The sequence below is a fragment of the Euleptes europaea genome, chromosome 2 (assembly GCF_029931775.1).
Source record: "Euleptes europaea isolate rEulEur1 chromosome 2, rEulEur1.hap1, whole genome shotgun sequence".
In the NCBI taxonomy this organism is placed as follows: Eukaryota; Metazoa; Chordata; class Lepidosauria; order Squamata; family Sphaerodactylidae; genus Euleptes; species Euleptes europaea.
The window spans coordinates 44,449,541-44,465,073 of NC_079313.1; the positions used below are offsets into that span (position 1 = coordinate 44,449,541).

Below are 15,533 nucleotides of genomic sequence, written 5' to 3' on the forward strand. Positions count from 1 at the left end.
GTCCAAAGATGTATTTCTTTTAAAGACAGAACTATGTACTGGACCACCTGGAAGCTACGAAAAGCAACAGCAAGTATGCTTTAAAAGAGAGATATGGGTAGAAAGAATTAATATGGCCACCTGCCTGTTTTATAGAAATATAGTATATAATGTTATTTTCTAGTTCTAAAAACTGAAATAGCTGTAATATAATCCAGTTATAATAGGCCAAAAGCAAAAACCAAAACAAAAACCAAACAAACAAACCCCAAACCCCCAAACAAACCCCAAATAGTACCAGTTCCCTATGAGTTAACTCAGAGTACAATTCAATAGTTCTGCACAAGCCTAACTAAAATGAATGGGAGCTTTGTAAGAGTTACAGACCCTGTGGGTCAGAGCTGTCTGCATCCCACACTACTGCCCTTAATGGCGCCCATCAAGTACCTCACTAGTTTGTTTCATAGGGCCTATAATGGCATGAAGCATTAATTACCTAACCTTATAATAACTAATTTAAAAGGTGAGACCAAATAAACATGATTATTGTGACCCTTCTGTCCTACCCCTTGTTTCCTGCTAATGTGGCAAATTCTTTAACTGCTCCTAATTTGCCAGGTTAAAGGGCGGCAACCCTGTCAGGTGTACAGTTGGCACCTGATACAGAGGTGCTGTAATATCAAGCTGTTAAAAGATCTGTTCTGTCATGCACCTGTTATGCAACAGGGCTTTGCCAGAAAATGTTAGAAACCATTTCCAGAAGCCAAGAGTGGTGTTTGAATTTGGGCACAGAATTATGGAATTCCAGGACACATTAGAGATCAGCAGGGGAGGAGGGGGCTTATCTTCATCGAGGGCTCAGTGCTTGTAGAATGATAAATTTAATTTGAATGTAGAGAAAAAGGAACTTTCTTTAAAATTTCTTAAGAAAGCAGGTAATACCATAATTCTGTGTGTGTAAAATGCCTTCAAGTCGCAGCCGACTTACGGCGACCCCTTTTGGGGTTTTCATGGCAAGAGACTAACAGAGGTGGTTTGCCAGTGCCTTCCTCTGCAACCCTGGACTTCCTTGGGGGCCTCCCATCCAAATACTAACCAGGGCTGACCCTGCTTAGCTTCTGAGATCTGACGAGATCAGGCCATTGCAAAATAGTTGCATTTCCTGTTCATGTGTTGTCATTGTGGCTCCAAATGAATTCTTGTTGCTCACATAAAACTCTCCAAGATATGTTTATTCAATATCCCCTTCAAGGAGTTCAGTGAGTGTATCTCCTCTGCATCTTCCCAACAACCCCATGAATTAGGTTAAACTGAGAGATAAGGACTTGCCCAAGATTACTGATGAGTTTGATGGCTGAGTGGGGATTTGAATGAGTCTCTTCCCCTCCCCACCCCTATTGGACACTATACTATACCAGCGAACACACATACACGCAACTACAGCAAGCAGCAATCATAAGGATTACCGCATTATGTATTCCCAGTGATGCATTAAGAGTTTGAAAACGTTATAAAAAATACTGTTCGCACTTTGGCCCTTTTAGCTGTGAAGACGTCTTCCAACCATTTTTTAGCTGTGGCATCCAAAAACCCTTTTAAAGTGATGTTTTTTATAACATTTTCAAACTCTTAATACATCGCTGGGAATACATAAGGCTGTTACCGCACTAGGTATTCCCAACGATGTATTAAGAGTTTGAAACTGTTATAAAAAATACTGTTCGCACTTTCTATGTATTCCCACCAATGTTTTAAGAGTTTGAAACTGTTATAAAAAATACTGTTGGCATTTTGTTTGGCACCTTTAAACGTCTCACAACCATTTTTTAGCTGTGGCATCCAAAAACCCTTTTAAAGCGATGTTTTTTGTAACATTTTCAAACTCTTAATACATCGCTGGGAATACCTAGTATTTAAAAGGGTTTAAAAGGGTTTTTGGATGCCACGGCTAAAAAATGGTTGGAAGACGTCTTCACAGCTAAAGGGCCCAAACAAAGTGCGAACAGTATTTTTTATAACAGTTTCAAACTCTTAATACATCGGTGGGAATACATAGAAAGTGCGAACAGTATTTTTTATAACCGTTTCAAACTCTTAATACATCGCTGGGAATACCTAATGCGGTAACAGCATAATGCCCCCCCCCCCGTGTGACCTAGACATAAACCCAACAGGATGGAAAAATGGCCCTTATTTTCAGGCGAATATGAACAGGATGGGGCTGAAGGCGATATTTTGGCTAGAGGAATGGGCAAATAAGCCGTGACACGAGGTGAGGAATTGGCTCTGGACATTGAGTACTCGTACTTCTGTGGCCTTTTTAAGGACATACATAAAACCCACACCGATACCCGCAAACCGATCCCAAAAAGGAAATTATTATCCCTGTGGGGACTAAGAAAAAAAAATCTGAAGCGAAAGGGGTGGTTCACAGTGGGTAGCCGTGTTAGTCTGTCTGCAGTGGGAGAACATTTCAACCTTCCAGGATATTCTGTTGCAGATTTAAGAGTAGCAGTTCTCTTACAAAAGAATTTCAAAGGGAGACTGGAAAGAGAAACTGCTGAATTACAGCTGATATTCAAACTAAAGTCAACGCATTTACCTGGGCTGAATAAAAACCTTACGTTCACAGCTCGTTGCCAGTGCTGATTTCTCCACACCCGTCTCTCCCCTGGACATCACAGACTCTTCTGCACGCCACACCTCATCCCATCACGCCTGCTGTTCACATTTACATACTGTTCACATTTACATACCGATGCTTGTCTGATGTAAGGGTCTGTAAGCTTTTGCTTTGTGTGCTCCCCCCCTGGGCTCATAAAAGCAGTCCAGGCCTTTTGCCTTTCTTTGGTTCAGGCGCTGCGTCCAGCAGGCCCCAGGTTGGAATGTCTCTTCCCACCATCCACCTCCCTTGCTCTCTCTGACTCCCTCCCACCAGCTATGGCCTTGGTGTGTAGATAGCAATAATGAGCTTCCTGAGATCTTTGATGTTCCTGTACCATGCACAATTATCTTGTAGATTCCCATAACATGTATTTGACATCTGCTTCCCTGTAGGGGTTATAATTCTGTCTTTGTGAAATTGCTAGCACTTGCAACTTTGCCATTGTAGGGCCTATACTAACCTGAAGCTTCCAATAAAGTTCCTTGTTTCTGCATGACCATCTGAGCAAGTGATTTTATGGAGTTTGCACAGGGAGGTTGGGAACCCTCACATCTGAATTCACTCTCCTCTACTTAAAGACAGATGGATTCACATTCTAAGCTGTGGCTCACGAAAGCTCATACCCTGCCAGAAAATATTTTGGGAGAACATTTCAACCTTCCAGGACATCCTGTTGCAGATGTAAGAGTAGCAGTTCTCTTACAAAAGAATTTCAAAGGGAGACTGGAAAGAGAAACTGCTGAATTACAGCTGATATTCAAACTAAAGTCAACGCATTTACCTGGGCTGAATAAAGACCTTACGTTCACGGCTCGTTGCCAATGCTGATTTCTCCACACCCGTCTCTCCCCTGGACATCACAGAACCTTCTGCACGCCACACCTCATCCCATCACGCCTGCTGTTCACATTTACATACTGTTAACATTTACATACCGATGCTTGTCTGAATTCACTCTCCTCTACTTAAAGACAGATGGATTCACATTCTAAGCTGTGGCTCATGAAAGCTCATACCCTGCCAGAAAATATTTTGGAAGAACATTTCAACCTTCCAGGACATCCTGTTGCAGATGTAAGAGTAGCAGTTCTCTTACAAAGGAATTTCAAAGGGAGACTGGAAAGAGAAACTGCTGAATTACAGCAGATATTCAAACTAAAGTCAATGCATTTACCTGGGCTGAATAAAGACCTTGCGTTCATGGCTCATGACCAGTGCTGATTTCTCCACACCCATCTCTCCCCTGGACATCACAGACTCTTCTGCATGCCACACCTCATCCCATCACGCCTGCTATTCACATGGACATACGGTTAACATTTACATACTGATGCTTGTCTGAATTCACTCTCCTGTACTTAAAGACAGATGGGTTCACATTCTAGCTGTACGTGAAGAAGGCTCACGGAAGCTCACACCCTGCCAGAAAATATTCGTGTTAGTCTTTAAGGTGCTACTGGACTCTTGCCCTTTTCTGTATGTGTTGGTATATTACTGTAATAAACAATCCATTCATTCGTTAAAATGCCACAGGAGAAATGGGTCTGGCCAGAGAGGAGAGTCCAGAAGCCACCTTAAAGACTAACAATATAGGTATCCGAGGAAGGGAGCTGTGGCTCACGGAAGCTCACACCCTGCCAGCAAACGTTGTTGTTAGTCTGTAAGGTGCCAGTGGACTCCTGCCCTTTCCTACGACGAAAGGGGCGGGTCCAAGAGGGCGGGCAGGTGGGCGGCGGCCGCCTGCTTTGCCAGCCGTCGCGCGCCCAGCCTGCGAGCCTCCCTTGGTGCGGCGGGCCAAGCAGGTCGGGGCCGCCCCGGGGCGGGAGGCGGGAGGCGGGAGAGGAGCGGCATGGCGTGCTTCCGCGGCGAGTACGTGGTAAGAGGGGGGCAGGGAGGCGCCAGGAGGGGCTTTTTGGCGGCGCCTGCGGGGGGGGGGGAGTCGGAGGCGGCTCCCGGGAAGGGAGAAGGGCGGCTGCAGCGGCTGCAAAGCGCTGTTCTCCTCAGCTGGCTGCGCCGCGCCGCCTCCCCGCTTCCCGAGGGCGGCCCAGGGGGGTGTTGGAGGGGTCTCACTTCATGCCACTTTGCCCTAGCCGCAAAGCTAGCGCGCTTTGGAGCCGAGCGGCCCTCTCTCTCTCTCGAGGGGGGGGGGACACAGGTGCCTCTTTTGGGCCGCTTGCATGGGTAGGGCCCCCTCCTTCCGCGGCTGTGCCATAAAGTTTGCAAGCAGGGAGGGTAGGAGCCTCTCGCTGGAGACGCCGGGGATCGAACCTGGGACCTTCTATGCAACGAACTGGTCCGAAAACACCTGGAATGATGCTACTGAGTAGGATTCCGGGCGCTGTTTTGACTCCTAGCACTTCCTTGATTTCTGCCACCACGGCTGCTCGATTGAGGTATGCAGCTACATGGAAGGCAGTTGAGATACCAAATAAAAAAAGACTGGATTAAAAAAAAAAAAGATGCTGGAATTGACCGAGATGGCGAAGCTTACAGCTTTGATAAATCAGAAGGATAATGAACAATTTTTTGGGGGAATGGGAGGCTTGGAGAATGTATTGCGGAAAAAAATTACTTTTTAACGGGACCCTTTAAAGCAGTGGTTCCCAACCTTTCTTTGGCCAGGGACCACTAGGGCTTTTTTTGTTCGGAGCAGGGAGCCCAAGGTTCAAAATAAAAATTCCGAGAATTTGAAAATAAACTTTAATCAGAACTGTTAGTTAAACATTAAACTTAGAATAATATTTGAATATATGTTTTTATAATAGAGAACTTTTAATCGAGAATATTAATTTATTATGGGTTTATAACTTTGTTTCGTGGACCTTAATTTAGTTCTCGCGGACCCCTGGGGGTCCACGGACCCCCGGTTGGGAACCAGTGATGTAAAGGATACTCATTGATCTAATCAAAATTCATATTTTGCGTTAACTTTTATATTAGGTATTGATTTCATAATGTCGGATATGATGAGAATAGATAAATTAAAATAATATTGGGATTAGTCTTGTTAGCTAAAGATTATACAATTTAATTTTAGACGGGAGAGGGAGAGGGGGAAGTCTTTTGATTGTTAAATTTGAATAATATTTGTTTCCCCCCCCCTTTATTATCATTACTATATTGTTTTTTATGGATATATTAAATGAAGAAAAATAATAAAAAAATTTTTTAAAAAAAGAACCTGGAACCTTCTGCATGCCAAGCAGAGGCTCTGCTGCTAGGATTGAGGGGCGCGTCACCGGGTAAAACAGGCTCTGCGCTTAAATAGGTTCCATAGCAAACTTTGATAATAAGATTTCAGTCCAAGTTTTCAATATAGTTGTATTAAAAGGTAAAGGTCCCCTGTGCAAACGCGTGGGGGGTTACCACACTTGTATTCCCAGCAATGTATTAACGAGTTTGAAAATGTTATAAAAAATACTGGATGTCGCCACACTAGGTATTCCCAGCAATGTATCAAGAGTTTGGAAATGTTATAAAAAAAACATCGCTTTAAAAGGGTTTTTGGATACCACGGCTTATAAATGGTTGGAAGACGTCTTCACAGCTAAAGGGGCCAAACAAAGTGCGAACAGTATTTTTTATAGTGTTTTCAAACTCTGAATACATCAGTAGGAATACATAGAAAGTGCAAACAGTGGCTGTTACTGCACTAGGTATTCCCAGCGATGTATTAAGAGTTTGGAAATGTTATAAAAAATACTGTTCGCACTTTGTTTGGCCCCTTTAGCTGTGAAGACGTCTTCCAACCATTTATAAGCCGTGGTATCCAAAAACCCTTTTAAAGCGATGTTTTTTACAACATTTTCAAACTCTTAATATATCACTGGGAATACAAAGTGAGGTAACCCGTCGGGTCATTCCTGACCCATGGGGTGATGTCACATCCAGACGTTTCCTAGGCAGACTGCGGGGTGGTTTGCCAGTGCCTTCCATTAGGGCACGGGTATAAATCAATTATTCCTAACAGGGCCATAAGACCCTTGGGGTCAATCTTCTAATCTTGAAGACATTTAAGAACTGGAGGGGGGAGAAATAGACATCTAGGTATTTTTTGGCATATATCATAAGTATACCTTTATGTATAGCTTCTTGGGGGAGGGAGAGATTTGATTTTGCTGCATACTTGGTAGGCAGCAGTGAATTAAAGGTTTAGAATTTATGGTATAAATAAAAATAAATGCTATCTGTCTCCTTGTAAGTTTATATAATCAAAATCATCCTAATTTGGTCACAAGAAAGAGCTGTCTTTTTTTGTTGTATGGCACGGGTCCAACAAATGTCCAGCAAGAACTATGCTGACTGGATGTATGATGTAGTTGTTGTCATGGTGTGCTTTGTGAACATAGCATTATAAAAAAATACTGTACCCTTCCGTGCAGTCACACATTTCAGTACTTGGAAATGGATTTATGTTTACTATGAAATACATCAAGACAATCAGGACAAAAGAGCCTAAGCAGACCATCCATTAATATTTTTATTTGGTCCAGAATGGAGGAACTAACCCATTACATTGTGAGAGAAAGTTGCAGAGAAAAAATGGCAATTGCCCAGTAGGCAAGAGTTGGAAATTTGTCCAGTTTCCAAATTGGTACATCTGTATGAAAGAATAAAAAACAACGGTTGTAAGCAGGAAACCTGTGCTGATGTCAGTCCTGCCAGGAATGAATTCTTTGGTAGAATTCAGATCCATAAAACAAAACTTTGGTTTAATAGGGCATGAACAAGCCTTGTGCTTTCATGCTACTTCCACTTCTGTCCTTGTCTTCTGTTGCTGGAATCAATTCGTTGTTTCTGCTTTAGCAAAGGCCATCATTTCCACTTCTTCTCCAAACTAGGGAGGATTATAAACTATGAACAAACCATGTTTTGCAGTCATGGTGTACAGGACTAGCAAACTATGACTTTCACTGAAGCTACAGTTTATAAACACAAAACCCTTGCATGTAGCACCAGATCATGGTTTGCTGTTATATTTGAACTATACCTATCAGTCTATCACATCTTCACATTGATGGGGCACTAACATGGGCTTAAGTCAGCTTGCCAACTTCCAAGTGTGGCCTGGAGTTCTCAGATTTACAGCTGCTCTGCATACTACAGAGATAAGTACCTCTGAAGAAAATGACAGCTTCAGATGGCAGAGAAACAGAAGTCGTAGAGCAGGGGTGGGGAACGTCCGGCCCGCGGGCTGGATGCGGCCCGCGAGAACATTTTGTCCGGCCCCCGGCCCGCCTGCCAAGGCCAGGAGCTTTGCAGCCCACCTGCCGAGGCCTGGAGCGCCACGGAGCTAGCTATCACTAGCCAGGCCATCCCCTCAGCTTGGCTGGAAGCCGGGACCGCATGAATACAAAAGGAAAGGTTGATTGTGTGATTGTGGGGGCGTTTCCCCCAAGTCTCCCTGCTTCCTGTTTTTTGCGAGAGAGAATACATGTGCCTGGTCGGCTCTCTCAGCAGCCCAACTTTGTTTGCTTGGCTTCGGCCGTGCCCCACCGCCCTGAGGCAATATATATGCTTCCTTGTTTGCTTGGAGGGGGGGAGAAGCCGTGGAGGCGACTTCCCAATCGCGCCCAGCTGCTCGTGCAGCCGGGTGCTTGTTTGGGGAGGGGGGCAGGGGAAAAGCCGCGGAGGCGTCTTCCCAATTGCGCCCGGCTGCTCGTGCAGTTGGGTGCTTACTTGCTTCCTTCCCTTTTTGCTTCCTTGCTTGCTGGGGGCAGGGGGGGGGCGCAGAGGCGACTTCCCAGTTGTGCCCGGCTGCTCGTGCAGCCGGATGCTTGCTTGCTTCCTTGCTTGCTGGGGTGGGGTGGGGGAGAAGCTGTGGAGGCAACTTCCCAGTCGCTCCTGTTTGCTAGTTCAGCCAGGTGCTTGCTTGCTAGGAGGGGCAGGGGAGAAGCTACGGAGGTTTCTCCCCATTGTGCTTGCATGAGTGAGTGAGTGAGTGTGTGTGTGTGGGGGGAGAAGCTGGGGAGGTTTGCACATGTGTGTGAGGGGGAGAAGCTGGGAACCCCTCTCTTTCTCTCCCTCTCTTTCGTTCCTTCCTTTCCCTCGTCCCTCCCCTTCCTTCTCTGCACAGCCTCTGCTAGGGTTGCCAACCTCCAGGTGGTGGCTGGAGACCTGGCAACCCTAGCCTCCTCCCCCCCACAGGAGATCTATGCCTGGTATGGCCCTCGAATAATGTTATAAGTATACAAATGGCCCTTGGCAGGAAAAAGGTTCCCCACCCCTGTCGTAGAGGGACATCACATCCACACTAAGTTCCCACAGCTCCCTAAACACCGCCCTCCTCAGTCACAACTTCCAAATCTCTAGGAATTTCACAACCCAGAGTTGGCAACCCAAGGTGGAAGACACCTATCTATTGCTTGTGAGAACTAGATATGGTGAATCAGCACATTAGCTCCACGTGGACATGTCTTGATTCTGTAGCTGTTGGTGCTAGTAGACAAACAGCACTTTATCTTCATGCTTTTGTTTTGATCCGTTTGGAAACTATCTTCATTACTTATGGCAGCACATATTTTCAACCCAGCAATGCTTGAACATTATGTGTGGTCTAAATTAATGCTGTTGGAAAAAATTACTAGGCAAGAAGACACTACCTGGGAATAAACCCCTTTGGGCTGTGGCTCAGTGGTCGAGCATCTGCTTGGCATGCAGAAGGTCCCAGGTTCAATCCCTGGCATCTCCAGTCAAAGGGACTAGGCAAGTAGGTGATGTGAAAGACCTCTGCCTGAGACCCTGGAGAGCCGCTGCTGCTCTGAGTAGACAATACTGACTTTGATGGACCAAGGGTCTGATTCCAGTATAAGGCAACTTCATGTGTTCATGCATACGACTGCACTATTTTTCTATTTAAACTTCTCTTTTGGCATATACAAGACTTAATGTTTTATTTTTTAATGTAACATTTAAATACTAGGTTTCTGAAGATGGGTTACCTGAACCAACGAAGTGGCAACCATTGATGTACAGGAAATGTACAGATTCCCTTTGGTTGATGCTATTCTTTCTCTTCTGGGCAGGTTTGGTAAGTAGTCTCATATTAAAACAAATGTATTGCAAAAAAAAATATTGAAATTGCTACTAACTAGAAGCTTGCAGTATGAATGATAATCTTGGAGTGTAGTATCACAAAACCCTTTACTGTGGTGTTGTAACACTGTTACATTGATTTTCTGAAATTTTATAGTAGTACTTAAAACTTCCATTGCTGTTTTTGAGAATTCAAGGTTCAGGACTGAAAGAATCCCCCCTGCTCATTGGCTTAACTGCTGAAGTGTTACAGTTGGATTATGCAATTTCAGCTGCTCAGAACTATTTAAAACCACACTTATTGAAGCGCAGAAAGAATGCATTCCCCAGGTTAGGAATTCCCCAAGTCCAAAAGAATACCTGCATGGTTAACAATGCAAGTCAAGAAAGCTGTAAAAAGTAAAGAGGCTTCTTTTTAAAAGTGGAAGGTCTGCCCCAATGAATTGAACAGAAGGGACCACAGGCTCTAGAAAAAGAAAAGTAAGTAAATAATTAGGCATGCAAAAAGAGAATTTGAGTAGCAGGTTGCTAAAAGTCTCAAGACAAACAATAAACATTTATTTAAATATATCTGGAGCAGGAAACCAGCCAGAGAAGCAGTTGGGTCTTTGTATGACCATGGAATAAAGGGATTGTTAAAGAAAGATAGGGAGAGGGCAGAGAAGCTCAATGAATTTTTTGCTTCTGTGTTCACTGTGAAAAGTGTGGGTCCAGTTAGCCTAACATGTGTCCCAGGCAAATTAGCTGAAACTGTAATCAAAGATAGAATTATTAGGCACATAGAGGAATAAAGCATGCTGAGGGAAAATCAGCATGGCTTCTGCAAAGGGAAGTCCTGCCTCACCAACCTGTTGGAGTTCTTTGAGAAAGTGAATAGGCATGTAGACACTGGTGACCCAATAGACATTACATACTTGGACTTTCAAAAGGTTTTTGAAAAGGTGCCTCACCAAAGACTCCAGAGTTATGGGATAATAGGACGATTTCCCTTATGGATTAAAAATTAGTTAAATGACAGGACAGTTTTCACAATGGAAGTAAGTAAGCAGTGGGGTCCTATAAGGATCGGTATTAGGGCCAGTACTATTTAATTTGTTCCTAAATAATCTGGAACTAGGCGTGAGTAGTGTAGTGGCCAAGTGTGCAGATGACACAAAATTATTCAGGATGGTGAAAACCAAGGATGACTGAAGAGCTTCAGAAAGATCTCCACAAATTGAGTGAGTGGGCAACAATGTGGCAAATGAACTTCAATGTTGGTAAGTGTAAGGTTATGCACATTGGAACAAAAAATCCCCACTTTAAATGTAGGCTAATGGGGTCTGAACTCGCTGCTACTGAGAGGGGAAAAGATCTTGGGGTCATAGTAGATAGCTCAATGAAAGTGTCAACCCAATGTGTTGTAGTGGTGAAAAAGGGAAACACTATGTTGGGGATTATTAGAAAAGGGATTGAAAATAAAGTGGCTGATATTATAATACCCCTGTTTAGATCTGTGATATAGCCTCATTAGTAATACTGTGTGCAGTTCTGATCACTGTGTCTCAAAAAGGACATCTCAGAGCTGGGAAAAGTACAGACAAGGGCAACCAAGATGATTAGAGGGTTGGAGCACCTTCTCTATGAGGAAAGGCTGAAGAATCTGGGACTTTTCAGTTTAGAAAAGAGACAACTAAAGGAGATGATAGAGATTTATCAAATTATGCATGGGGTGGAGAGAGTTGACAAAGAGAACTTTTTCTTTCTCTCCCAAATACAAGATGTTGAGGGCATCCAATGAAACTGATAGGAAATAGTTTCAGGATGAACAAAGAGAAATACTTTATGCCGCAAATTATTAAAATGTGGAGTTTGCTGCCAGAGGATGTAGTGATGGCCACAGGCATAGACAACTTTAAAAGGGGATTAGACCAATTCATGGAGGATAGGTCTATCAGTGGTTACTAGCCATGTTGACTAAAGGGAACCACCACGTTCAGAGGTATCAAACCTCTGAATCCCTGTGCCAGGAGGCAACGTCAGTGGAAGGCCTCGGCCTCCGTGCCCTGTTGTTGGACCTCCAGAGGAACTGTTGGCCACTGTATGAGACAGGATGCTGGACTAGATGCTGGACTGGTCTGATCCAGCAGGGCTGTTCTTATGTTCTTATGTAGGGAGATACGGTATTTGAAGGAGGTGTGAACGGCGGTGAATGTGCTTGAGAGAAAGAGTGGTGTATGAACAGGTATGGGAATAATGTCAGTGGTGGGTGTAAAGAAATGAATGAGGAATGAGAAGGTACTGCAATAAAGAACCAATATGCACATTTCTCAGATGTCTTTTTATATAATTCATCTTCTGAATAGTGATTTGGTGTTTTAAAGATGGAAAATTGAGTGACATTAAAAGTCAGCAGAATGGCTGACCTGGGGTTAAGTATATAGTCTTGCCAGCATCAAACCTAGCATAGTTTAATGGGAAGTATCATCTGTGTGGGACTAGTGTAAGGCATTCTCTACTACGGCTCTAGTTTTGTGAAGAATCCTCTTCAGAGATAGCAGATGAGCTCCTGTTCACATCTGGAAAACATGTAAACATTTTTCTCTGCACAGTTTATATCCTGTACATATTTACTTGGATGTAAGTGCCGTTAACTTTAAAAGGGCCTCATTGGTGGTAGCTATGTTTAGTATTGCAGACTTACAGCCCATTCTTTACAAGTTTTCGTGAAAGTAAGGCTCAGTTTATTCAATTCACTGTATCCCCAGTAAATGTATTCTAAGTAAATGTGTTTAAGATAAATGTTCTAGGCCGCTAGCGTTACATTATTCATTGTTGAGTAGTAAGGCTCAAGGGATATGATAGTGTTGCATAAATGCTGCATATTAAGCGAACAGTTGCAGATTAATTGATGTTTCTGTTAAACTAAAAGTCCATTACCAATTGCAAAGCTGGCAATATAATCCTTACAAAAAACTGCATGTATATCTGTTGCCTTAATGCTATACTGGCATAACATACCATATATACTCGCGTATAAGCCGAGTTTTTCAGCCCCAAAAATGGGCTGAAAAAGCTGGCCTCGGCTTATACGCGGGTCAATACGGGGGAAGGGAGGGGGGAAACTTGCCGCCGCCGGGCCCGTGCCTCTTCCTGCCGCTGGGAGCGGCCTGGGGCAGCCTCCTGCAGCCGCAGGATGGCTGCCCAAGGCCCCCCCGGCCCCCGCCGCCATTTTTCCCTGGCGGGAGGGGCCATGGGAAGCCTCCTGCAGCCGCAGGATGGCTGCCCAAGGCCCCCCCGCCCCCGCCGCCATTTTTCCCGGGCGGGAGGGGCCATGGGAAGCCTCCTGCAGCCGCAGGATGGCTGCCCAAGGCCCTCCCGCCCCCGCCGCCATTTTTCCCAGGCGGGAGGGGCCTTGGGCAGTCTCTTGCAGCCGCAGGAAGGCTGCCCCGGCCCTTCCCGCCCCCCGCCATTTTTTTCGGGCGGGAGGGGCCTTGGGCAGCCTCCTGCAGCCGCAGGATGGCTGCCCAAGGCCCCCCCGCCCCCACCGCCATTTTTTTCGGGCGGGAGGGGCCTTGGGCAGCCTCCTGCAGCCGCAGGAAGGCTGCCCCGGCCCTTCCCGCCCCCCTCGCCATTTTTTTCGGGCGGGAGGGGCCTTGGGAAGCCTCCTGCAGCCGCAGGATGGCTGCCCAAGGCCCCCCCCGCCCCCGCCGCCATTTTTTTCGGGCGGGAGGGGCCATGGGAAGCCTCCTGGAAGGCTGCCCCGGCCCTTCCCGCCCCCCCCCCGCCATTTTTTCCGGGCGGGAGGGGCCTTGGGCAGCCTCCTGCAGCCGCAGGAAGGCTGCTCCGGGTCCCCCTGGGCCTCGCCGCCGCTTCCTCCTGCCGGGAGCGGCCTGGGGCAGCCTCCTGCAGCCGCAGGAAGGCTGCCCAGGCCCCCCCGGGCCGCGCCGCCGCCGGACCCTTGCCGCTGGAGAGCCCTGTCAGGTAAGCCTGTGGGGGAGGGAGGGGTTATAAGCCGACCCTCGGCTTATACGCGGGTGCCTAATTTTTCCCCATTTTTGGGGAGAAATTAGGCACCTCGGCTTATACGCGGGTCGGGTTATACATGGGTATATACGGTAATGTTTTGTGATGCTTCAGTTGATATCTTTTACCCTAAGCATATCATTGCAATTTGCCAGGAAAACTTTTCTCTTTGTTTAACTATTACAAGTAATGATAAAGAACTCTTATCCTTTGCAAGCTTAATATGCTGAATGGATAGACCATGAGAGCCAGTGCAGTATAATGGTTAGAGTGTTAGACTAGGACAGGGGTCTCAAAACTGCGGCTCCAGAGCCGCATGCGGCTCTTTGGCCCGTTGAGTGCGGCTCTCCGAACTTGGTTCGGAGCCCCTGCTCTTGCGCCCGCTCGCGCCGGCAGCTGGGCTGTGGAGCCAGCGCGCCTGAAAGAGAGAGAGAGCGGGCGAGCGGGCGTGCTGTCTTCCCCCCCACACCGTGGAGAATGGCCGGGTCCCCCTTTCCCTTGCCCTCAATGGTTGGGAGGCTAAAGCCTCCCCTCCCCTCTAGCCGCTCGATTGCTGGGCGGGCAGCTCATTGGTTCCTGCCCCCCACCTATCAGCTGTTGGGCGGGGCGGGCTTCCTTTGGTAGACCTGGCCTCCGGCTAAGTCCCATTGGGAGGCCATGTCTACCCACTGGCTTTCTTGGCAGTAGACCTGGACTCCGAGGAGGGGAAAAAGTCCCCCTTCAGAGGCCATGTCTACCCACTGGCTTTCTTGGCAGTAGACCTGGACTCCGAGGAGGGGGAAAAGTCCCCCTTCAGAGGCCAGGTCTACCAATTGGCTTCTATGAGCCTCCGGAGGCCAGGTCTACTGCCAAGAAAGCCAATGGGTAGACCTGGCCTCCCAATGGGACTCAGCCGGAGGCCAGGTCTACCAATAGGCTTTTATGGCGGTAGGCCAGGCCTCCAGACGAGGACTCCGGATGGGGAGGGGGAAATGGCAGGGACTTACAATTTTATTTTTATCAATAAATAAGATCACTATTAAGTATGATATCAAGTTTTACTCAGTGTACCTATAGTTTAATTAAGACTTAAAACTTCAATTAAAGTTTATTAAGTTAATAAACAGTGTACCTACCTATATAGTTTAAGAAATTTGGCTCTCAAAAGAAATCTCAATCGTTGTACTGTTGATATTTGGCTCTTTAGACTAATGAGTTTGCCGACCCCCGGACTGGGATCTGGGTGACTCAGGTTCAGATCCCTACTCTGCCATGGGACCTTGGGCCAGCCATACATTCTCAGACTAACCTACCTCACAAGGTTGTTGTGAGGATAAAATAGAAGAGAAGAAAATGATGTAAGCTGCTCTGGGTCCCACTTGGGAAGAAAGGTTGTGGTATGAATCAAATAAATAAATTCATATACTATAACACTTCCCTCACACGGTTTATGGCCATATGGGAGATTACATGATATGTCAATGAGATACATGTTGCTATTTCGATTTCCAAGAAGGAAATCCATCACAATCAAGGCTTCTTACCATGTGTACATAGTACAATAGAGAACTGTGTGCACTCATTGCTTGGAATGCTTGCACTGGTACACACAGAGATGTGATGAGTTGCATCCTATCAGGTTTTCCACTGGTAAAAGAGGGGGCCCCTTTTGACTGCTGAAAAGTCTATGCTGGGGATTGTGGAACAAAAGCCATACTGGATGCTTGTTACATTGAAGAAAGCTGGAAAACATACAAGTAGAAAAACCTGTTCTCCCCACCCCACTTATGAAGCCGCTGTCCCTGATTTAGGAAGTCTTTGATCAAACCAGTTTTTTATGACATTTGAATTCAGGTGCTTTAACAATTTG

At 46.0% G+C, this 15,533-nt stretch overlaps 1 protein-coding gene across 2 annotated transcripts in view; it reads left to right on the plus strand.

Annotated features, from left to right (window-relative positions):
* Positions 1-4,478: 4,478 nt before the first annotated feature.
* Positions 4,479-15,533, plus strand: part of SLC44A3 (solute carrier family 44 member 3) — a 76,788-nt gene continuing 65,733 nt past the window's right edge. For both annotated transcript variants that reach the window (XM_056844107.1, XM_056844108.1), the window contains exons 1-2: positions 4,479-4,520; positions 9,567-9,674. In XM_056844107.1, the coding sequence (XP_056700085.1) occupies positions 4,494-4,520; positions 9,567-9,674 (135 nt within the window). In that variant the 5' untranslated portion in view covers positions 4,479-4,493. The remainder of the gene's footprint in view (positions 4,521-9,566; positions 9,675-15,533) is intronic.